General features: G+C 38.0%; 1 protein-coding gene and 1 long non-coding RNA gene across 2 annotated transcripts; one reads left to right on the top strand and one right to left on the bottom strand.

The window, feature by feature from the left end:
- Window positions 1–183: 183 nt before the first annotated feature.
- galnt17 (polypeptide N-acetylgalactosaminyltransferase 17) lies at window positions 184–24,908 on the top strand. Its single transcript, XM_027999478.1, has 12 exons — window positions 184–308; window positions 424–647; window positions 1,856–2,039; window positions 7,675–7,841; window positions 12,821–12,995; window positions 14,137–14,334; window positions 15,223–15,340; window positions 15,766–15,951; window positions 19,428–19,565; window positions 20,264–20,359; window positions 23,090–23,251; window positions 24,586–24,908. Exons 1-12 carry the CDS (start codon window positions 184–186, stop codon window positions 24,718–24,720), a joined length of 1,908 nt encoding a protein of 635 aa, XP_027855279.1. The 3' UTR covers window positions 24,721–24,908.
- On the bottom strand, window positions 21,917–23,191 carry LOC114133552 (uncharacterized). Its single transcript, XR_003593207.1, has 3 exons — window positions 23,057–23,191; window positions 22,443–22,510; window positions 21,917–21,972 (listed from the first exon to the last, which is right to left on the bottom strand). It is a non-coding gene; the product is annotated as an uncharacterized LOC114133552 (long non-coding RNA).
- Window positions 24,909–25,220: the final 312 nt, after the last annotated feature.

The raw sequence follows: 25,220 nt of genomic DNA, 5'->3' as shown, positions 1-25,220 counted from the left end.
CTTCTCTCGGACGCGAAGGGAGAGGAACCCCAGAAGAAAAGCGCGGAAAATTTTCCTTTCTCTTCAATTATTCATCCGCTTTCTGCGCCCCGCACACACTGCTGTCTTTGTCTCGCATCTTCAGAGGATGATTTCAAACGGAGAGGCGGCGGACGGCGCCCCTGATTGCTCCAGCAGAGCGACATGCAGCCTAAAATAACCCCGGAGTCGGACAGCAAAGCGGCGGATAAATCGTCTTCTCATCGGCGCACTGCTGGTTCTGGTTTCTCAAGCTTCCCTGCGGCTTTCCGTCCAGCTGATGTTACCCGGTGAGACGTCCCTGCAGCCTCCAGATCGCCGCTGAACATCACCTGACCTTCCGCCCGCCCTAAAGACCCAAAACAAACCAGCGCCCGAACTCTTTTTCATGGCTTTTGTCTTCAGAAGATGGAGGGTGCTACTGCTGCTCAACGTGCTGGCGGTCGCAGGGTTCATGACCTTCTGGGCCAAGTGCAACACCCGCAGCGTGCAGGCGGTCGGTCCGGAGGCTCCGGCTGACGGGAGGCGGCCCCGGGCCAACGGGACGGCGCAGGGGCCCAGCGTGAGCCACGAGGTGCTGCTGAAGAGGCTCAGCTCGCTGGAGGATGTGGTGTACCGCCAGCTAAACGGTAACAAAAACATTTCCACTCAGATATCATCTCAATCCTCACAAAACACCTGGGAAGTAAAACTCCGACACCCGTAAAGATATTAATTCGCTTTCATTTTCACTTTTTGGACACTTTAAAACGATTAATCTAAATAATCTTGATTAATCGACTATTAAAATAATCACCGGCTAATTTAGTGGTTGATTAACCGTTAACTGAAGTATGCAGATGTAACCTCTCTAAATTGGACATTTGATAAAAGAACTGCACTAAGAATAAATATATTTTGCATTTTTAGATAAAAAAAGTAAATTGTTTGTATGTAAATACTCCTAAAGTCGCAGATTTAGCTTCACCTGATTCAAATTCTGTAAAAAAACAAAAAACTACTAAGCACCTTTTAATATCAAATTATTAACCCAAAAAATAATCAACCGATCAGTACTCACTATATCTTTAGCTGCTGTTTCATATTTGCTACAAATTATCTATTTTTTGCATTTTAGAAAAAAAAATTAGCTTCATTTTCCAAAAACTAATTTAAATGTTTTCTTTTTGCATCTTCTTATGTATTTAAAATATTGTGTGAAAAAGGCTTAAGTGTTTAAATGAAAAGCAGTTAAAATTTTAAAATCTGATTAATCATCAAAAAGTTATAAAATACTTACAGCATACTGAAACTAGTTCCCATTCCTCTTCACTAAACAGCTGAATCCCAGGCTCAGTAGATGGGAAGCATCTGTCAACATCAATGTGCAACACAGACTCCCTGTTGGATTTACATCTGGGCTTTGACTAGGCCATTTTCACACATAAATCTAAACCATTCCATTGGATCGCAAAGCATCCCTTCAGTCTTTTGCAGATTATTTTCAACCAGGATTATTTACCTTCCTTCATCTTTACATCAATTATAATTAGCTTCTATTGCCACACATTCCCACAGCATGATGCTGCCACCACCGCATCTCACTGCAGGGTCACAGTTTCAGTTTTTTTCTGTACATTTAACGTTTTGTTGTGGTCAGAAAGTTTGACTTTGCTCCCATCTAACCAGTTTTCTCCTTCCTCCACAAACAAAGACAAAGGCTTTCCTTCTTACCACTGAAGCAGATTTCTGTGATTCCGTTTAAAAGTGAAGTTCATGCTAAAGTTTCGTCATGCAGTTTGTAACCTTTGAACTTTCATGAATTCGTTCAACCCGAAGGCTCGTCTTGGTCCAACAGGTCTGTCCAAGTCCCTGGGCCTGATCGAGGGCTTCGGTGGCCGCGGGAAAGGCGGCCTGCCCGCCACGCTTTCCCCGCTGGAGGAGAACGACGCCAAGTACCTGAAGGAGAAGTACGGCTACAACGCCTACCTGAGCGACAGGATCTCTCTGGACCGGACCATCCCGGACCACCGGCCCAACAAGTCAGTCTGTGTCAGCCACAAAAACCCCCCCACAAAAAACTCAACTTCCAAGGCCTTCTAACGTCAGATTACCGATTACACATAATTATTTGGTGCTTTCAGCCAATAATAAAACAACAAGCTTTAGTAATTCAGAAGCAACATCTATTTCCATAAATAAATGGAAACACGACTCGCTGAGAATAGATGTACTTGGAACTTTTTCTGCTCTGCAAAGAAAATCCAATTAAAACTTTTGAAAATGCTTTTAATAATTCACATGGAAAACTTCAGTTGCAAGAAGTTCATTATTTCAGCAAAAGAAAAGAGATACTAGATGATCCCCACTTCGTCACATGGATATGTAAGTCATACCGCTCTGGTGCTTTGTTCAGTCTAAAACATCAGATTTAAAACATATTTCCAGTTATTTTCAGCTTTCTTATTCATTTCCAAGTTGTACTCAACCCATTACTACTTCAACATAACTTTATTCAAGTAAAAGTAAAAAGTAGCCAAGAAATTACTCAATTACTTACTTATATTAAATTACTTAAAAAAGTATTTGGTAAAAAGTCTATTCAAGTATAACTAATTAGATTATCGACCATTTAATATTTAAAAATTACATCACCAGATGGACCAAATTATAAAGTTAGTGGAAATTTTGGTATTTTAAGGACTAAAATTACAATAATTTACAGAAATAACAAAAAATTACAAAATCATGCAAAATAAATTTTTCCAAATTAGTTTCTTTGAATACAAAACTTCAGAAACTTTAACAGAAACTGCAGGTGTGTGTCTGTCTGGTGGATTTTTGGTTAAAACATGTTTGTTTTTCATTCAGTGGGAAGAAAATCCAGAATTTTTACTCAAGTAAGAGTAGAAATACTTCATAATAAAAAAAGTGCAGTGTAGTAAAATACTCCTAAAAGTACTTAAAAAAAGGCTACTCAAGTAAATGTAATTGAGTAGTTACTACCCAACTATGCTTATATCAAACATAACGTAGAAGAAATTTGACTTTGCAAATTGATTGCTTGAATTTGGGCCTACGTCTCTTTAAGAAACTCCTGCTCTTTGTGAAGCTTCGCCTTCAGGAAGTCATCACAACATGGCTCCTCTATTAACCCTTTAACAACATTTTTATCAGCGTTTAACTGAGAAGTAGCTCCTGCGATGAGCACTGCAGCTGTTTGCTAATTGCTGCTGGCTAGTCTGAAGGAGCTGAGTGGGGGAAATGGAAACTGCAGCTCTGAGGAGGAGCTGCGTCTCGAAGATGGGGCTATGTCCAGCGAGGCATTTTGCTCAGCTAAATGGTTGCCATGGAGATTAAAGGATTTCTCAAACATGCATGAAAAAGATCAAAACAACACTCCAGGTACTTTTTTGATGAGGGAACAGAACAAGTGAATTTTACATGAAACTGTCTCTTTAAGTGATTTAAAAATAATACTTGTAATTATCTGCTAAAAAGGGGGGAATTATTTTTATTTTTCCTCATTTTATTTCAATATATTTTCCCACTCAAATAGATAAATCATGATTTGAAAACATTTTTTTTGTATTTACTCAGATTTATTTTTATTAAAATTAGTTTGATGATGACAGAAGTGTAGAAATAGCATTCCTAAGGAGACTAAACCTGTATATTTTATCTTTATTCATGTTATAAATGTTTTTATCGAATGTTTCTCCCTCTGGGAACATTTTCCCAACCCAGTTTTCTGCATAGGTAAGCAAATTAAAAGTCACTACCAACAACAATCCCTTGCTGTTTGCTGCCACCAGCGGCGTGCATGTGTGGACATTTTCGCATAGCGTGGAAAAGCGTTCTTACTTGTCACCGCAGGGAGTCTCACAGGGTGGAGGGAAAAGAGCGACGCGAGTCTGGGTGCGATACCTGCAGCCTGGAAGCAGCAGCAGGATGTCAGCTGGAGCCTGATGAGCCTCGCTGCGTTTCATTCAGGCTCCTTTTACTCTGCAGAGCAGAAGGTGGTGGAGAAACACGAAGGCAGAGCGAAAAAAGCTGCTAAAAGACATTTTAAAAAAATCCAACATCTCTTGCATTAATTTGTTTAAACCTGCAGATGTGAAACTTTGTGAAGCCGCTCACATCCGTCTGCTCCGCTGAGGGAATCATAAAGGACGATTACTGACACAGTATTCAGTGACTCTGTACTTGTGAAGTGACAAGTTCTCACTCATATTTGAAACTATTCATGCCGCTCTCCTACACACTGCTGTTCCTGCTTGCATTCAGCATTCAGCTCTACTGCTGGAATCGCTGCAGTTTCTACTGCAGCTCACTGCAAAAACACTAAATATTAAGATATTTGCTTAAATAAGACAAAACTAACTTATAAGTAACTTTTTAACACAATATTTGAGCTTGTTTTGGGTCAATAATTCCTTAATATTGATTTAAAAGCACAAATTCACTTATAATATTGGGAAAATGTTTGGTTTTAACTGGAATAATCTGGTATTTTTTATATTAGGAGATTAATTAACCTTTGGGCATGAATTATCTTTGGTCTGTGAGTTCCCTTAATTGTTCAGAATATTTTTTAGCTGAATTAGCCAAAAGGTGAGTCAAGGCTAAGTTTTTCTTTCAATTTTAATGGGGACCTATTATGCAAAAATTCACATTTTGTATGTCTTTTACTTCCATTTTGGTCTCTTATGCTTCTGAAAACAACCTAATCGTTAAAAAACAAATAAACAAAAACACCCAGCCAGTTTTTGGTAATAAGTTTATGTTCATAGGTGTCTGGAAAAATAACTGTTTGTTTCTAAAACCTCTGGAATGTACCATAACAAATCAGCAGGCGCTGCAGCGTTACCTAGCAACTGCAGCAGAATTCCGCCCGTTACCTAGCAACCCAGGCTGAGCTCCGGCACGTTTGGTCAGCTGGTTCTACCGCTGATTGCTCTGTACAATGGCTTCTGGAAAAGACAAGTGTGTTGTTGTTGACTTACCATCCAGAAACCACTCGCTGCATTCTTGTTGGTTGTACTGGAGGCTCCACTTCTGCTTCTCAAAGATGTACGGTTGTATAATTACTTATCTGTGGCAGTCATTGTCAGGAGTGAGTGTAAACGTTGAGTTGGGGGGGGCGTGGCCAGCAGCAGCATATTTGGATTTAAAGTGACAGGAGGCTCTAAAACAGCTCAGAATAGGCAGAACGGAGCTGACAGAAATCTCATTATCCAAGAATGATTTTGAGCCAAAAAAAAAAGTAAACATAGTAGCTCATCTTTCAGCATTTGGCATGCAGAGGCAAGTGGATTTGTGTAAACAGGATGGGGTTAAGTAATGATATCCCAGGTTGGTTGCTTTGATATTTGAGTTGTAGTTGTGCAGATTGTGTGGTTGGTCAACTGTTTTCCCATAGCATCACAGGAATATTAATAATATCTGTATATATCACATCATATGGAGTTCTCTAGGTTGATTATGTTAGATTGATGTTTATTTTAAAGTGTTTATTGAGAAAATAATTCCTCAGTTTCACACTAACTCGATTCACTTCACATCTTTAGATTTTTCAGTTTCCAGTTCTGCCTGGAGCTTTGAATATTCCCTTTTAACTCCCGTCTGATGTTCGCCTTTTAACCACGAGATCAAAGCTGCTGCAGAAAACAAATGTGTTTTGCAGTTTGAGGCAGTAAAAATGTTCTTTGAGACGCGGTGATGTTTTATTTTTCTTATTTAGAAGCTAGAACGTTTCCAGTGGAAATGGGTAAAGTTGTGGGAGTGGAGGAAATTTTTGTGCTTCTTTTATTGTTTCTTTTTCAAGTCTATATTTTTATTTTAAAAACGTTTTCAACAAGTGTTTAAGAACTTTATAAATGTTTTCAATTTGCCTTGAGGACCTTTCATGTTCGTTATTGCTATAAGATTTTTTCTAAGAAATAAATAATAGTAATAACACATCAACAATCTTATTAGGCTAATTAAATATTTTGCTCATGTTGTAAGTCAATTAATTATTAGTCTGACGGATAAATCCCTTAATTCTCAGGCCCTTAATTTCATATTTGACTGAAATGGAAATTTATTTAATTTAATCTGGAAAAGAGGAATCATGTTCCATCTATACACTTATAAAATCAATAACTAGCAGGAATTACATCTATTTTAATGATTAATTAAGTAGCTAACCAGAGAAAAGACGAGGTATAATTACTATGTGAACAGAAATTTGGAAGGAAATGTGAGATAATTTTTCAGACTATTGTTTCGTACATAAGTTTGAGCTTTATTTAAAGTTTTCTCAGTGTTTCTCTCTGAAATTTTGTCACAAATTTTTAGGCGCAGTCTTATTGTCTGAGCTAAATTTAAGGGAAAAGTTTGGCAGAAGAAAGAAAAGCAGAACGGCCCGTTGGGTTTTGACTCCTTTAATAAACTGACAGGAAAACTCTTGAATTGATCTGGGTCCGGATGTGTCAGCGCTTTCTGATCCTGGTCTTGTTGTAAGATCATCTTGCAGAGGACTGGGTGTTTGGATTTGGAAACAAATTTTCAAAAGAACAAAAAGTAATCTTCAAGATAAGATGTTTTAATTTGTCTTTACCAAGGATATATACAGAGAAAAAAAAAACTGCTTTGAAACCAAATTAAATGCAGTTGTTGTGACTTATTTACAGTTATACGTCAAATGTAATTTACATAATTACTATTATTATTCACTGAGTTTAACTCAATTGTTCATAATTACAAACTACAAAGTGTGATTGATTTTTGAGAGAGGAAGACTTTTATTTTGAAGTATGGTTTTGTCTTTTGTCACTATCTTGCCTTCTGTTGATTTTGGTTGCTAGGTTACGAACAGCTGTTGCTGTCATCAGTTGTTGTGATCTGATTGCAGAAGCTTTCACTACGTAACAGGGCCAATAAAACATGTCATGAAGAAAAACGTCTCAGTCGTTTGTGAAACTGGTTGAAAAGTCTGAGCAGCGCTAGGACACGCCCCCTCGTTCTGATTGGTTGGATTTCACCAAACATTTCTGCAGACAGCGGTAGGACAACACTGAGATGTTAGAATGGCTTGATTTTGACACAAATTATGTAAGTTTATAATGTCAACACTTAGTGACAGTTTTAAGAAATACATGTAAAAAAAACAACATAATTTACAAAATTAAACTACTGCAGCTTTAAGGAGCATCAGAGCAATTTCTTCATCATAAAAATCTCAAGATCAATCATGATATGGTTTAAAAATCTCTATCTAAAGTCACAGGAAGGTCAGTCATTCATTCAGTTGAAAACCGTAGATTTATTATTTACTTCCATTTATCGTTTTATCTCACACTGTTATTGTTTAAAGACAGGCAACAGAGGAACGTGAAGGAAGACGTAACCGTCTATATGAGAGCTAAACTTAGAGCTAAAGTGTCACCCTTCCTCTTTGCTCTTCATTAGAGCTGTTTGAGCAGAGGTGAAAATAAGCCTCCTGTCAGCAGCACACACACACGCCGACACACACACGCACTGTGAAAACGCCAAAAGAACATGTGATTAAGTCTGCAGAGAAAGCTGCATGTTTTTCCTTCCTTGGTGCTTTAAAGCAGCAGTGAAGGATAATTATGTGCAGAATATTTGGTTAGCATTAAATTTAGCTAATATTTGCTTTTCTTCCTGCAGATGTAGAAAAGTCAGCTACCCCCGAGACCTTCCTCAGATCTCCCTCATCTTCATCTTCGTCAACGAGGCGCTGTCGGTCATCCTGCGCTCCGTCCACTCGGCCGTCAATCACACGCCGGCTCACCTGCTCAAAGAGATCATCCTGGTGGACGACAACAGCGACGACGGTCAGTTAGACTCTCACAGTCCGGTTGAGTTTAAATGGGGACTGATTATGAGAAATTCACGTTTTTGTACTTCCGTTTGGGTTCCTACAGTCCGGGTGTCTAAAAAAACCCATCAAACCCGTTTTTGTGGCAATAAGTTCATGTTTTTTGGTGTCTGGAAAAACGAGCTGATGAGACTCTCTGGGAAACGCTGTAGGTTTGTGTGAAGAGGAGCGTTCAGCGCTGTGACTGATGGCGTCCATGTCTTTCTCTGACAGACAGGCAGATAGAGACAGAGCGATCAGCGACATGTCACAGGAGAAACGTCCCCGTCTTGTTCATCGCAGGCTTTCTGAGATGAGAAGGGTTCAAAGCAAACAGCAGAACAAAGAAACCAGAAAGACAGAGAGGTGTCGGAGGAATGGGATGGAACTGCAAGAAAGGAAAGGTCACAGAGTGAAAAGAGCTGAAGGAAATGACAAAAGGCAAATTAAGAGGGAAGGTCAGAGAAGTAGAGAGGAGGAAGCATGAAATAATGGAAGAGCTGCGAGAACAAACCAGGCTATTAGAGGAGGAGGTGGTGGGGGGGCTGAGAGATAAATGAGGTCGGAGAGCGACTGCAGGATCCGGATGAAATGGAGGGAGCAATCCAGCAGAACGGACAGCAAAGACGACTTTGATGGAGACGTCGAAGGGAAGACATGAGGCTGTCACAGAATTAGGCAATTAAATGTTTTCAGTAAATCCAACAAAGAGGTTAAACGCAACCATGAAACCAGTCAGGCATCCGTCCCAAGTTTAACCTCGGGTTAAATGGTTCCTATTGACCCTTTGCAACTACGTCACCTAATCAATCCAGGCGCCATAATGGACGCTGAAAGTGAGAACTGGGAGTATTGAACAGAGCCAATGAAATTGTTTTCCCAAGTTGTTTGTCAGGACCCAAACAGCACAGAAGGCAGAACACAGGTGTTGAATTCAAAAAATTGGGTTTGTATTTACCCCAAAGTATGAACAATGAATAACATAACAATTAGACAGGCATGCCAATAAAAGAGGTCAACGCAGACTACTAAACTCAAAGACATAACTGACATAAGACAGACTGACCTAACCTGAAATGACACATAAGGGGATTTAAATATTGGTTTAGCTAAACCATATGGACACAATAGGGGAAAACAAAATGGCTGCCACCTGCCAACTAACCCAAAACAATTAAAAAAGTCCCAGAACAGCCCTCAGCATGAAGCATGTGGTTCAGTCCAATGAGGCCATCAGTAGTACTTCAGGAACCAAACACCAGACACCCGGGTAACTCAAACAAAGAAAATAATATTAATACATCATAACTGAATTTTGGCCCTGCAGTGTTAATATGTGTGCACTCCATATAAACTTTGTAAGGTGTTAGAAAATAATATAATAAGGAATACTTATATAACTACAAAGCAAACTAAAGTGAAAACTAACTTATGCTGAGGTGTGGATCTTACCGTGTGGCTCGCCATCACATTGTCTTTGCCAGTTTATTCATGGCTTCTACTTGTTCGAGTCGAGCTAATTTGTCTGAACGTAGCACGTCTGGTTGGGGCTCATGGACGGCAGTATTTACAGAAGCTGGAAACAGATAGATTAGAAACAGAGCCATACTTCCTCCCTCCTGACGTGTTGATCCAATTAATGAATTTGCCTGAATTCACACCACATGATTTATGTCACTGTGTCATAAACAGCGTTTCCCCTTAAACCGGATGAACATTAGAAACGTGCAAAAGACGAGATGCTAACCCGTTTTTTTCCATAGATGCTAGGCTACATGATGGTGCGGCATCGTCTCCATGGTTACTAATGGTTAGACTCGTAGCTTCTGCCTTATTTGATATTTGACATCTTTCTAATCATACTTAGTCGTCTTGTAAAAAGTGTTTGCTGCTGCTGCGCTGCCAGTCATTATGATTGATGGCTGCTCTCCATCGCCGCCGTATCTTTCCTCATTAAAGATTATAAAATAAAATGACACGTTTGGTTTCTACCCTTGTCTGTTTTTGCCGCCGACTGCTCAGCAACCTGTGACTGTTTTTAAAATGAAATCAACTAAATAGAAGTGATATTAGGTCACAGACGTTTGTTTTAGACTAGCTTTAAAGGAGTGGTTCATTTTTAGACAGAGGTTGATAGGAACAGAGGATTAAATCGGTTTTATTTGCAAGTATTGCCCGATCACCGATCTCCCAAAATTAAGGAAATTGGCGCTGATAAATCGGTGCACCCCTAACGAAAACATCAGGTGACATGGTCACAAACTCAAAGCAGCTCAGCACCAAGGAAAGTGATCAGACCATTTTGAGCCAAAATGATCAGATTTTGTCATATTGACAGATTTGTGCACATTTGCACGGTTGAGGTGAAGAAACCACCAAATACAGATGTGGCGCTAGCAGCAAAGCAGTAGAAAAAATACACATTTGGTGAATATTAGCATACAGTAGAGTGATTCACACTGTAAGGTAAATAAATATAATCCTGAATAAAAGAGGATTAACAGTCTCTAACTCAGCAGAATCCATTTCAGAAACACACTCAGAGGTAAACACAGAAACTTACACTGCAAAAATAAAATATTACCAAGTATCTCTGGTCTAGTTTCTATCAAATATCTTAGTACACTTGAAATAAGATAAACTAACTTAAAAGTAACTTTTTAACAATATATCGAAGCTTGTTTTAAGTAAATAATTGGTTAATATTAATGAAAATGTTCTAGTTCTTCTGGCAGATTATTTCACTTATAGCAAGATATTTTTTCCTTGTTATACGTTAATTTTAGTGACGGTGAAACTAGAACTTTGTAATTATTAAGGAGTTATTTACTTATAATAAGCCTCTATTTCTTGCTAAAAAAGTTACTTGTAAATTAGTTTGTCTTATTTCAAGAGGACAAACATATTTACACTGGAATCTAGCGCAGGAATACTTGGTGAGATTCTGGGTTTTTGCAGTGTAGAATACTTCCATTTTAGCCTCGTTTGCAAGGCTGCGTGTTTGGATGCATGGTGTGTGTGTGTGTGTGTGAGAGAGAGAGAGAGAGAGAGAGAGAGAACAAAAACACAGGATGGGAAATTACTTTGTGATCAAGAGCGCGAGTGAGAAGGACGGAGATAAGAGCAAAGAGAAACACAGATGGAAAGAGAAATGTGTTTTTGTTTTGGGGGGAATATATAAGTGTGTGTGTTGGTGTGTGTAGGGAAGAAAGCAGAGGTTTTGTTCGACTCCGGAGGGAAACGGCTGATGAGTTAATTCATGGATCAAAGGTGGAGCCGTAGACTCCCCTCGGTGTTGTTTGGAGTCTGCTGCAGCTTAAAGAAAGCACCGCAGGGAACCATGAAAGCAGATTTGCGTCATCATTCTGCTCCACTGTATGCCGGGCTCGTGTTATGAAATTCATTTTTGCTAATTTGTTCTGAAGCCTTCTTTTGTGTGTGTTTGTCTTTTACTAAGTCAGGACTGGATCAGGGGGTAAAAAATGATCTCCTGGCAAATTGTGCTGATTTTCAAATAAATCTAAAACTATATGGAGTAATATAGGGAATTTTTTGCTTATATCCTTTCTATCAATTCCGTTTTCTTAAGGTACTTCATTAAAGAACAAAAATATTCAGAAGTAGAATTTCTGTCCAAAATATCTTGTATATTTAACTGTAATTTATTTTCTTGTAATCTACATACTAATTCAGTTCTTTCAATGGAATATTTAGAACAAAACAACAAAACATGTTTTACTGGCTCTTCTTGAAATCCAAATTTCCTGTTGGATGTTTTCCCATTTTAAATAATGTACTATTTAGCCCCCTTTGACCAAAACGTAATCTGGATATAATGGTTTCCTCTTTTTTATTTCGCAGGACGCAGAATAGTGACGTTTGTCGAGTATGAATGACGTTCAGGTCAGATGAATGCGACCTGGAGGTTCAGACTCCGGTCACATTTGAAAGGATCAGATACGAATCGGTGGCGTTCAGACTGTCATGAAAAGATCCGATACGGGTCGCATTAAAAAAACACTTCTGCAGTGTGAATGTAGCCTAATTCAGTGTTTCAGCAGGGCGAAGTGTAACCCAGAGCTTTGCTGTTTAACTGTAATCAACAGCCTGAGTGTGCAGGTCCGATTCCTCAGCTGGGATCGGCTTAATTTCCTAAGTCTGTGTCCTTCATGCTCTGCTTTCCATTAATCTGTCTGGAACTGAAAGTCTCTATGTTCAGAGTAAATTATTCTGCTGGCGCTAACCCGATGCATTTTCTGTGAAAATGTGACAAGGTCAGACATAGCAACGTTTATTCACAGCAATGTACATGCAGCTGCGCCTGCAATCATTTGTAAAGATGTCAAAAAGGTTTAAAAGGAATAAATGTTGAAGGCAGCAACACTAAAATGTACTGACGTGGCCAGCCTTCAATTTGAGTACTAAATATTTTCTAAACAGTCAATAAGTTTTATAAGTTAAATATTTTTGCCATTGCAACTAGCAATTTTTCATCAACATTAAGGAATTACTGAGTTTAAACAAGCTCTTATATATTGCTAAAAAGTTGCTTGCAAGTTAGTTTGTCTTATTTTAAGTGCAGTAAGATATTTGCAGTAGAAACTAGACCAAAAATACTTGGTAAGGTTTTGTGTTTTTTGCAGTGTAGTGATGAAAATAGGCTGTCATATGATCAAAATCAACAAACATCTGTATTTCCCGAAGGTTCTCGAATTATTCCTGTTTTGAAGAGTGACTTTATTTTTTATTATCAGCCCCTATAAGGAAAGCTATAAAAACTTCTGAAATGTTTGAATACAGTCACTTTGATTATTTACCACAGATAAATAACGTTTGAAAGGTTTGATCGCCTGTTGCCAGATTGTTGGTCTTTAATCTACTGCAGAGTGAATTTATTTTCCAACTGGGATTAGCGAGGTGTGAGAGTTTTCTGACTCGCTTGTCTTTGGTCTACAGAGCAGCTGAAGGGACCGCTGGAGGATTACGTGAACAAGCGCTACCCTGGGCTGGTCAAGATCGTCAGAAACCAGAAGAGAGAAGGACTGATCCGGGCCAGAATCGAGGGCTGGAAGGTGGCGACGGCGGAAGTTACCGGGTTCTTTGATGCCCATGTGGAGTTTACTCCGTCATGGTGCGTACTGACCTTCATCTTTTCTGTAATGATATTTAAAATTTTCTTCAATAGGCAAACAAATTTTAGCCTCTGCAGAGATTCGGAGCAAAAAAAAAAAGTAAGCGCCCATTAAAACATCGTAGAAATCTGATTCGCTTTAGGATGTGTTTCTATAGCAACACAGACGCAGTTTGGCTGAGAAAACAGTAGAAATGACAAAATCAATAAAAGAAGTTAAAGTTAATAATATCGTTGTTTTGAGACCATGTTCAAGTAATATAAATAACCTTTAAATTCTAATGAACATTTAACACTGTAACTGAAGGACATTTTAAATACCCCAAATAAATAAACAAAACAACAGAAACAACAGTTAAAAAAAATTATTATGAAGTATTAAGTTGTTTAGACTTAACTAAACTCAACTAAATCAAAAAATTATTTAGTTGAGACCAAAACATCAGACTGAAAACTTTTATCATCCAGTTTTTGGTAGAAAAACTATAAATCAGGCAAATGGAAACTATTGAGCTTGTTTAATTTATTGCGACTGGCCTAATGACAAGCTTACTTGTATTTAAGTAGAGTTATGTCAAAGTAACTGTAATTTCACATTATTTAGTTTCTTTTCCATGTCTGGTGCAGATAATCATCCCGTCTGTTTTTCTCTATTTCTTTCTTGTTTTAATATTTTTTACATAAACATTTAGGAGGAAATTAAACAATAATATAAACTATTATTAATAAACAAAAGCTTTCCAACCTTCAGGTGTATATTTCCATCTGCCCACCGTTTATCGCTTTAGGGTTATTGCTGGGCTAAACCCCCCTATTGTTGGTCACCGATTAAAGCTTCCAGTATCAATACATTTGCAGCTATATTGTCAGGAACAAACGGAGCCTCCAGCTGTATCAGAGGATTTAATTCAGCCGTTCTTATCAGATTCTCATGCAGTCTAAGACGGGATAAATTTAATTAGCACTCAGAGGATTGGCATTCTGAAGCAGAAGTTGAGATAACTAGAGCGGATTCATTAAGACAAAGCATAATACTCCCTGATTAAAATTTGTGAGAAGTTCAGACACTTTGTGCTGCTGTTGGGTGTGTGTGCGTTTCTTTATTTCATTTTTTTAAGTAACGTGTTTGCGTTGTGATCAGGGCCGAGCCGGTGTTGGCCAGAATAAAAGAGGACCATAAGAGGATCATCCTGCCGTCCATCGACAACATCAAGCACGACACCTTCGAGGTGGAGCGCTACGAGAACTCGGGCCACGGCTACAACTGGGAACTGTGGTGCATGTACATCAACCCGCCCAAGCAGTGGTGGGACGAGGGGGACATGTCCGCACCCATCAGGCGAGAAACACTCACCCTAAATACTGTAAAAAAAGCTTTAAATACACGTCCACACTGTGGCAGTTCTTCATATGGGCGGTTGTCCAGGGCGGCATTAGAAAGGGGCAGTCACCCAAAAACTAGAAAAAAATATTAAATGATATAGGAGCTTGTATTGAGTCAATAATTCCTCAATATTGATGAAAACATGCTAGTTCCACTGGCAGATTCACTTAAAACATTTTTCCCATAAGTGAAATAATCTTCCGGTGGAACTAGAACTTTTGCATCAGAAATTAAGGAATTATTGACTCAAAACAAGCTCCTATTTCTTGCTAAAAAGTCACTTGTGAGATAGTTTTGTCTTATTTCAAGTGAACTGAGACATGTTCACTAGAAACTAAACCTAAAATACTTGGTAAGATTTTGTGTTTTTGCAGTGATGTCTTTTTCACACACTTTCTGCTACAATCTGCAGCTTTAATATTGATGAAAAAGTTTTAGTTCCACTGGAATATTATTTAACTTGTAACAAGACATTTTCCCCTGGTTATAATTGAAATAATCTGCCAGTAGAACTAGAACTGGATTGCTAGGCAACCGGCTGGGCTTGGCTGGGGTTGCTAGGTAACGGCGCAGTGGAACATTCTACCAGTGGAACTAGAACCCTTTCATCAACATTAAGGAGTTATTGACATAAAACAAGCTGCTGTGCCTTGCTGAAAAGTCACCTGTAAGTTAATTTTCTGTGTACTAAAATGTTTGCACTAAAACTAGACCAGTAATACTCGGTAAGATTTTGTGTTTTTGCAGTTATGATTGCAAAAGCTGTTAACTCGACAGGTTTTCCTTACAGTTTCCAAATTGTCTTTATCGCTGGTATTCTTCTGGGGATTTGCTCTGCTGCAGGACTCCTGCCATGATCGGCTGCTCCTTCGTGGCCAACCGGGACTACTTTGGGGAACTCGGCCTGCTGGACTCGGGCATGGACGTCTACGGAGGGGAGAACATCGAGCTGGGCATCAGGGTTTGTGTGTCACCCACTTTCCTTTTGTTCTTGAGCACTCTTTACGCCCGCAGGTTTAAATGGAGCAGTGGCCGCTGTAGCGTGGCATCACTGATAAATGAGGCCCCATTAAGTCTCCAGGAGGAGCGGTCCTGTGTGTGCCGCCGACAGCCGGCCCATAAAGATAAATAGGTCACATGAAGCAGGAAGCTTTGGGAGTTTGCTTCTGCACACTTTGATTTAAAAGTCTGTCGTATTGGATTATTTTAAACTGAATTTTATTAAATTCTGCAGTGGAAAATCAAATACTACGTCCCCAGCTCTCATTTAGCGAATTCTAAGCATCAGAGGATAAAATAAAAATTCAAACCACCTTCATGAATAAATTTTTTATAGCTATTTTTACCAGCCCATGTTTAGATGCTTGTGGAACGTTTTGCCTGCAGGTTTGGCTCTGCGGCGGGAGCATGGAGGTGCTGCCTTGCTCCAGAGTGGCTCACATCGCTCGAATGAAGAAACCTTACCACAGCAACATCGCGTTCCACACCCGGCGCAACGCTCTGCGTGTGGCAGAGGTCTGGATGGACGAATACAAATCCAACGTGTACCTGGCCTGGAACATCCCCATGGAGGTGAGGAATTATGATGCTTAGCTTGTTTACACTTTCATTTGTACCAATCTCCTTCAATTTGAGACACAAACTATCTCAGGGTGTTTTCATGCCTGACAGTCCAGTAGACTCGGTTTGCCTATAAGATTGTAATTTTGACTTTATCAAATGCATTTTCAGATGCAAATGCACTGATGTTGGAGACTGTTACAATCTGTGCACTGGGAATAAAGCAAACATTTGATTGGGGATCAAAATTGCAACATTTGTTGCTTTTCAGCTGCTGCTTCTCTTTCACACTGAACTGCGTCCAACCAATCAAACCCTTTGACAAACAGTTCCCCTCCTCACCTGGTGGGGGCGCTGCAACAAGCCCCACATGAAAGAAACAATATGTCCATTAAGCTTAAAATTTCACAATTTGACATTTTGAAAATAAATTTGTGTAATGGAAACGGCAACTTTGAAAATAATTCTCGGTTTTTGATATAAAGTTTTGGCGCTAGGAAGAAGTAGGGGGGTTTTGTATGGAAATTAGTGCATTCTGGAAAACAGTTTTTATTGCATCACAGCTACATTTATTGCTAATGTAGCTGTTTATACGCTCCGGATGTAGCCACTGTGGGAAAAGAAGAAGACAACAGGAAGTGGTAGGAGGATGATGGTGCTTGTCTTTTAATGACTTGTATTTTATGAACAAACTTATTCACATGTGATTTTAATTGCCTTTCTTATTTAGTTTAAGTTTTGCATACCCTTGTTATGGAAACAGAGCTACTGAATGCAACTTCCTTCTTCATTAAGTGTAACCAAAAATGGAGTGGCATGAAATTTTAGAATAATAAGATCTTTACTTTAAAGAAAAGTGTTTGAAATCTGTTGAAATGTTCCTAAATAACAAGTTTAGTTTCAGAGTTTAGCTTCAGGGTAATATACATTGTATTGTTTACTATCAGGATAAAGATTTGCTGCAAAACGTTTGGTAAGAGTTTCATCTGAACGGCATCAATCTCACAGATTCCCAATTAACTACAGCAGGGTTGCTCAATACGTCGATCGCGGAAGGTTTTGAGTCGATCTCGGCAGCAGGTGACAAACTGAACGCCGCCAAGAGGCTGAAACCAGCACGTCCTCTTCTGACGCGCTTGATCAAAATATTCAAAGATCCAAAACGTTTGTAACTTTATTAAATAATAAAAATAAACCAACAAAACGTGTTCAAGTTAATGATCTCAGTAATTATTGTTTCAACAAGGTGTTGGGCAATTCAGTGCGTTTTGGTTCAATTTTTAAAAAAAAGAAAAAAGGTGAAGATCGACTCTGACGAGCAGAGCAGGAGTTTAAATGAGCTAATCAACCATCGCTGTGTTCAGGGCAGCGCTTGTTAATAATCGTGAAATAAATATCAAGCCTGAAATGTTATGTTTTGACGTAATCTCTGCTCGGCTTGCGGGGCGCAGGCGGCTGTCATGAGGTAGATCTCAGCCGGCTGGTGACAGAAAAAGTAGATCTTGGTCTCAAAAAGTTTGAGCACCCCTGAACTACAGCAACAACAAAACAGTTAAAACAGATGGTATTTATAAAATATTTTGTCTATTTTCCATTTAATTTTAGCTTCAACTTTACAGATCCTCAATGTTTTTGTTCTGTTGTTTCCCCTTAGATTTTTATTCCAATCATTTGCATCAATTAGTACATTCTTAACGCAAAGTACTATTATTTTATTTACTCATACCGAATCCTCTGAATAATTAGCGTTAATAACACAACATAATGTAGCTGCTTATACGCTTCATCTTTTCTCTAATCCTCAACAGAAATTTATATACTTACAACCACAGATGTACAGAAAATGTGTTTTTGAAAATTAATTAGGTGTAAGACACTGCAGACATCTTACCGCCCTGTCTGTGTTAATTTAGTGCAGCGATCACAGCAGCATCATACTAATTAGCACATGGCTAATTAGCTTACATGTACTGATTTCTAAAGCAATTTTTTATACAAGTTCAGCAAATGTCCAGGCTGTCCCTGATAGGGATACACAAATGCTTTGTATTTTCTTTACATTAACTCACTAATGTGCTCCAAAACAGGGGAGCAATGCAGCTAATCTACAAACAACCTGCTATCTCAGACGCTGTGTCTAACTTTATTGTGTACATTTAAAGGCAATGTAAGAAGAAACTACAAGTGAATCATATTTAGATGACTGATGTTACTAAAACAGCAGAAAAATAACTTTTCAGACAGAACAAATTAACAAAGCTGTACAGCATAAACCTGTTGCTAATTTCTAGGTAATTCTTAAAATCTCCTCTGATTAATAACTTTAACTTTTGGTTTGATTTCGACAGATAAACTATCATCGAAAATGTCTGAAAATAATTAATGTGAAAATCTCAATGTACAGTAATGTAAGACATATTCAGAAGTTTGGAAACAAGCAATAAGTGGAGTTACTACTAGCTAGCTAGCATATATTAGCTAGCTAGTACATGCTAGTTTCATGCTGGTAAAAAAAAAGGTTCAGAAATACAAGCAAAAAGGGCTCAAGATAATGGCTATAATGTGTTACAGATTGCTACTTTAAATGTTATAAAATAGATTATTGTTAGTTTATTTTTTTTTTAAATGAATTTACCCATAAAAACATGGCTAAATTCATGTTTTAGCCATGAATGTCAAAAACATTGACATTTTTGAGGGCTTTCTAATTTTTTACAAATCTTTGCAGCAGCAAAATTCCTATATTAAAATGTCCAAATAAAGAAAAGGAAAATTTCTCTATGTTGATGGTAAAATCTGCTTAAAATATCCAAAAATGTAATGTTTTTTGTTCCTTTTTGTAATGCAAAGCAAGACATGCAACTCAGGTTCTGGCCAAAGCCTTTTTGGGGCCCAAGGCAGATTTTTACTTGGGTGTCCCCCATACCAACATGTCAACACCAGATGCTTTATCATTCCTAAGCTACTCTATTTCTGTATCTATCATTAGCATCTTTTATAAATATCTAACGTCATAGCAGTGTTATAGCTACTGATGTTAACCTTACAGGAGTAACAAACTAAAAAAAAAAGGATTTTAAAATGTAGAGAAATATTTAAGTGTACAATACTAACTACAGGAAAGTAACACCAGCTGATGAACACTGAATTTACAGTAAACAAGATGACAAGTTTGATATCTTATATCAAACTACAGCAACCATCAACAGAAAGACGTTAACTATTATTTGTTTTTCCATTTGTAATAGCATATTACTTAGTGTTATTTTGAATGTATTTGTTATGCTAGCTTCTGCTTTTGGGAACCCTAAGCAGCCGCTAAACTCGCCTATGCCTGGGGCCGGCCCTGACGCAACTAATCCCACTAACTTTCCCAGCGTATGACAAAACAAATTCAAACTGTGACTCCTTGACCTGGAATGGGGGAGTTGCATCAGTATTTCACACCTCACACTGGGAGGATTGTACCGGTGGTTTGTGTTTCGCAGAACCACGGCATCGACTACGGCGACGTTTCTCAGAGGGTCGCGCTGAGGAAGAATCTGCAGTGTAAGAGCTTCCAGTGGTACCTGGACAACGTTTACCCGGAAATGAGGAGGTACAATAACACGGTGTTCTACGGTGAGGTGAGTGGTAAATAGTTACATTTCCTTGAGTAACTTTTTTGAAAATTATTTTTTTAGGAGTATTTTTACTACACTGCACTTTGAGTAATTTTATTATGAAGTATTTCTACTCTTACTTGAGTAAAATTTCTGGATTTTCCACCCAGTGAATGAAAATCAAACATGTTTTAACACAGACACACACTTGCAGTTTTTGTTAAAGTTTTTTATTGAAAGAAACTGATTTGGAAAATTTTGCTCGATTTTGTTATTTTTTGTTATGAATTATTGTCATTTTTGTCTTTAATATACCAAAATTTCAACGTAACTTTATATTTTGGCCCATCTGATGATGACATTTTTAAGTATTAAATGATTGATAATTTGATAAGTTGCTCAGTCCTTGAGTAGACATTTTACCAAATACTTTTTTACTCTTCCTTGAGTAATTTCTTGGACAGATACTTTTTACTTTTACTTGAGTCAAATCATGTTGAAGTATTGCTAATCTTACCTGAGTACAGTTTTGGGTCATCAGTCAACATGGAGGTCAAAGGTTGTACATCTCAAGTCACAGAAGTAAAACAAAACCTCTAATTGGAAAATTAGAAGAAATGTGCAATTAAAGCTTAATGATGAACCTGAAAAATCTGATTTCTTGTTCTCAGAAAACTGTAGTGATTGGCTGATAGTTTGCGTGTTATTTCCCCCCCCCTCAGATCCGTAACTCCAAAGTGAGCCACCTGTGTATGGATCAGGGTATGAAGGAAAACCACACAGCCACTCTTCACCCCTGCCATGGCTGGGGTCCTCAGGTAAAACACTGTGCTTTAAAAAAAAAATCAAAGTAAATACATGGTTTGTGTCTCTTAAAGGGGCACGTATTATTCAAAATTCACATTTTTGTACTACCATTTTGAGTTTCCACTGCTTCTAAAAACAACCTAAGCGCTTAAAAAAAAACTATCTTGGTGTAGGGTTACAAGTCAGCAGGCACTGCCCGTAACCTAGCAACCCCAGTGGAACTCTGCCCCTTCCCCCTAGTTACCTAGCAACCTAAGCTAAGTTCCAGCCCATTTGGTCAGCTGGTTTTACCGCAGTTTGCGTTGCTGTTTAGTTATCACACAATACGGCAGAGTTAGCTATAATGCTAGTTTTCATCTGTAGTCCCTCAAAGTACAGTCAATATAAATATAATATGTTACAATGCAGTATAGACAGCTTCTTCTAAAACAAGAGAATAAAAATAATGATACATAAAAAGGACTTCTTAATATAAAAGGAGCATGTCAAGTTACAAAGTTAAAAATCATTTTTAAAATCAAGTTTTATATGTGTTTTATGCAGCTCTGGAAAAAATAAAGAGCCCACTGCACTGAAACCTGCTGGTTATTCCACCAAATACTGACTCCTGAACTCTTCCTGACTTAAAACATTTGTACTGCTGTTTCTATATGAATATGAACTTGTTTTCTTTGTATTATTTGAGGTTTGAAAGCACTGCATCCTTTTGATTATTTTGACCATTTGTCATTTTCTGCAAATAAATACATTTTTGCTTGGAATTTTGGAGACATGTTGTCAGTAATTTGTAGAATAAAAGAACAAAGTTAATTTTACTGAAACTTGTACCATTAAAAAGTAAAATCAGAGAAACTGATCATTTTAAGTGGTTTCTTAATTTTTTCCAGAGCTGTGCATGTATAAAACCGAATAAGATTAAGAATGGCTGCTAGAAAAGACAAGTGTTTGGTTGTGCAGGAGGCTCCGCGTCTGCTTTTCAAAGACGTACGGTTGCATAATTGTGCATCTGTTTGCATCCATTTTCACACGTGAGTGTAAACGTTGACTTGGGGTTCGTGGCCTGCAGCGGCTTATTTAGACTTAAAGTGACAAAATGCCCTAAAACACCTCAAGAAAATCCAAACTGCTCAGACTAAAATCTAAATATAGAAGTCTTTGCACAAAAAAATGCAAAGAACATGTTTTGTTTAGACCAATCCTAATAACAAGTCATCTTTAAGAAATCTACTACTTACGAGTGTACTCTTGTGTTTGTCAAACAAGCTCAACTGAAAGTCTCTCTGGATTGAATTTTGCTGTCAGAGGGGAAATGTTTGTCTTTCACTTTTTTTGTGCTGAGTCAGCAGGTGTCAGCTCATGAGCTGCTTCAGTCTGCAGGCATCCAGGTTTAGCCACAGGCAGGTGCTCAGGGCGGCACTGAAATGTGCAGAGATCAACAGATTTAAAGGATCGTTTGAGTTTGGTCAAGCCTCATTTCGTTTTGCAATTTATTTATTCATGCAGTTTTTTTTAAGCCTAATGCAGTAAAAAAGTTTATTTTTATCAAAAAAATTGTATTTGGTCCTGAATGCATGAAGGAATCTCTTTAATGAAGGAGTAGGGAAACTTCAGATCAAGATGAAATCTAAAGCAAAACAGAAAACGCAGTTATTGTGGTCGAAGACGGTTTCCATTTCCTCTGTTTTTCTTTCAAACAAGAAAAATAGAGGAACAAAATGAAACACAGACAGAGAACAAGATATAAACATAAATAAATATATAATGTTTTTATAAAACTATAAAGTCAAAATTAAGTTGATCCTCGAGGATTGTAGGGTAAATATAATTCAAATTGAAGTTAGCGCTTTAGCATTAGCTTCTAAAAAACCTGGTGTAACTTTTTAGTTAGCAGTGCCCAATATTTATCAATCAATACTTTTTACATCATTCATTGAAATAAAAACGGGTGGTTCTTTAATCTAACGTAATCCGTTGGGATTATTTTTATTCCAAAATCAGCATATTTTATAACTAAGACATCTGAAGTTGACTATATCCATAAACTGTTTTTTTTTTTTTTACCTGTATGTGTGAAAAGCATGAAAGTAAATTTACTTTTTGTTGTAGTGGCATCATCTCTTGCTGAAAAATAGGTCCTGGCGACACGAATTACACATGTAATCCTGTTGGATTATAAAGAGTGTCATCAAAATCATTTTAAGAAAACTGTATTTTAAAACTTTTTGCAATAAGTTTAAGAGAAAACTTCGGTTACTTAATTTGCGGGTTTCAGATGGAGAAATTCAAAGTTATTCAGGCGTAAACACAATCTGAGCCCCTAAAAGCAGCTCGTCTTTCTCTCTTTTTGATGCTTTGATGTTACGTTGTTTGCAACATCAGGTTTTTATTTTTATACGGAAACATCAGAACTTTAATTGTTTGCAGCAGCTTTGGGAGTTTCTGTGGGTTGGGACAGAACAGATTGAAGCTGATAACACTAATTAACAGGAAACACAATACAAGCCAGTGGAAAACAAAGATTTGTTTAGTTTCTCATCATCCTCTGGAACAACAACACCTCATTTTGCTTAAAGCAACTAAAATTAGCCTGAATGATGAGAGGAAGTTCCTGTCAGAATTAGTCATGACCCAAAACTTCTCACATTTTGAAACTGCAAAGGTTTCAACATCGGGACTTTAGTTCTAATAAAGTTTTCCTTAATTTTTACCTCTTATGATGTTTTTTTCTTGTCTTCGCTCAGTTGGGACGCTACACCAAAGAGGGTCAGCTGTTCCTGGGTCCGCTGGGCAGCACCGGAGACGACACGCGCTGCGTGGTGGACGACCAGATCAGCAGCTTTCCCCAACTCCTGAACTGTGACAAGGTGACCAACGCCAAGCAGAAGACGTGGAGCTTCTCCCAGGTGAGCAGGAAGGAAGAGGGAAGAGTCTGAACTGGAAATAAAAACGTAAAGTTGTGTACATCTTCCCCAATATTTGTTATTTCAGGTGGTTCTGGTTCTCCCACACTGCAAAAACACAAAATCTTACCAAGTATTTTTGATCTAGTTCCCAGTGCAAATATCTTAGTTTTGTCTGATTTCAAATGGACTAACTTCCAAATAACTTTTCAGCAAGAAATATGAGTTTGTTTTAAGTAAATAATTTTTTAATATCGATGAAAAAGCATTTTTCCCACTGCCAGGTTACTTAAATTATAACATGAGAAAAATGGGAAACATTTACTTGACGGGATGTGCATGAGACTGACGTGACACTGTCATAAAGATGAAGAACTTTTTGTGAATTTTAATGACTGAATGAAGCATCCTTCGGTAAATAATGACACTTTTCATGCAAAGTTGACAATTTTAATAGATTTTAATGCAAATTTTAATAGAACTTTGCACTAAACGGGTCATTATTGACTGAATAATGCAAAGTTTACACTTTTAATCGACTCAATGCACCTTTTAGTGCGACTTTGCATGAAAAGTGTAATTATTTACAAGAGAATGACACTTCAATCTCTTGCTAAAAAATAGATCCTGGTGACACGAATTACATATGTAATCTTGTTGGATTATAAAGTAAAAAGGCCAAAAGTGTCACCAAAACATTCATAAAAACTCCCTCACCTTTATGACAGATGTTAATGTCTGTCTTATGCACACCCTGTCAAATAAAGTGTTACCGGAAAATATCTTGCTTTAAGTAAATAATCTGCTAATGGAACTAGTATTTTTTCATCAATATTAAGGAATTATTGACTTACAACAAACTCATATTTCTTGCTGAGAACTTAGTTATAAGTTAGTTTAGTCTTGTTTTAGGTATACTTAGACATTTACACTTGGGATGTACTGCAAAAACACAAAATCTAGCCAAGTGTTGTCTATCACCATTACTCTTATTGTTTACTTTACTTCCTTTCTAAAAGGTCAGAGGTTATTCTGTTTTTACATCAAATCCTCTGTGTTCATGTGTCCATGTTGCAGTGTTGCTGTGGTTGCTAGGTTACGACACAGTCATTGTCAAATGTGCCTGATTGTTGATTGTGAATCAACAATCAGGAGGTTTTTGATTTCCAGGCACAAAAAACACATTAAATTATTGCCAATAAAAACATGGATGTTTTTTAATAAGTAGTAGAGATCCTAATGGAAGTATAAAAACATGCAAAAACTGAATTTTACTTCATTGGTTCCCTTTAACATCAACCAAGACTTATCCTGACTCCTCTGTCCCGATCCTGCAGAACGACTCCATCGTAAACCGGGCCACGGGTCGCTGTCTGGAGGTGGTGCCGGCCAACGTTTACTTTGGCCACCTGCTGTTCCTGCAGCCCTGCTCGGGTCAGAGGTGGACCATCAAGAACGCGATGAAGCAATAGCCACCGGCGCGGCCCGTTTCCTGGGCTGCGATTGGCTCAGCCTGGTCACAACGAGCCAACAAGACGCTGAGCAGAAATGTTTTATCAAGACTTTGGGTGCCATGAAGATTATCGTGAATTATTTTTTATAAAATGAACATTCAGAATGACAAACTAAGCATGAGGACTGATTCTGTCTGATTTATTTTGACTTAATGTGTTGTTATAAATCCTCTGTGCATGTATGCGTGTGTGTGTGTGTGTGTGTGCGTTTGTTTCTAATACCTTGTGGGGACCATTTTCCTGACACATACTACGTTGTGGGGACACACTGATCCTTGTGGGGACCGAAGCCTGGTCCCCACAAGGGGAAACGCTGTGTTTGGGTCAGGGGTCAGATTTAGGACTACGGTGTGAATTGAGTTTTGGTTAGGGTTATGTATGTAATGGTTAGGGGTTAGGATAAGGTTAAGGTTTAGACTGTAGAAATAAATGGAAGTCAATGGAAAGTCCCCACAAAG

The sequence above is a fragment of the Xiphophorus couchianus genome, chromosome 18 (assembly GCF_001444195.1).
Source record: "Xiphophorus couchianus chromosome 18, X_couchianus-1.0, whole genome shotgun sequence".
Taxonomy (NCBI): Eukaryota; Metazoa; Chordata; class Actinopteri; order Cyprinodontiformes; family Poeciliidae; genus Xiphophorus; species Xiphophorus couchianus.
This window is presented reverse-complemented; position numbering and strand designations above follow the sequence as displayed.

Bases quoted from the DNA above. Each gene is read 5' to 3' on its own strand.
- galnt17 (XM_027999478.1), top strand. From the start codon at position 184: ATGCAGCCTAAAATAACCCCGGAGTCGGACAGCAAAGCGGCGGATAAA. The intron at 648-1,855 runs GTAACAAAAACA...TTGGTCCAACAG, and splicing joins GGTGTACCGCCAGCTAAACG to GTCTGTCCAAGTCCCTGGGC. The intron at 15,952-19,427 runs GTGAGGAATTAT...TGTGTTTCGCAG, and splicing joins CCTGGAACATCCCCATGGAG to AACCACGGCATCGACTACGG.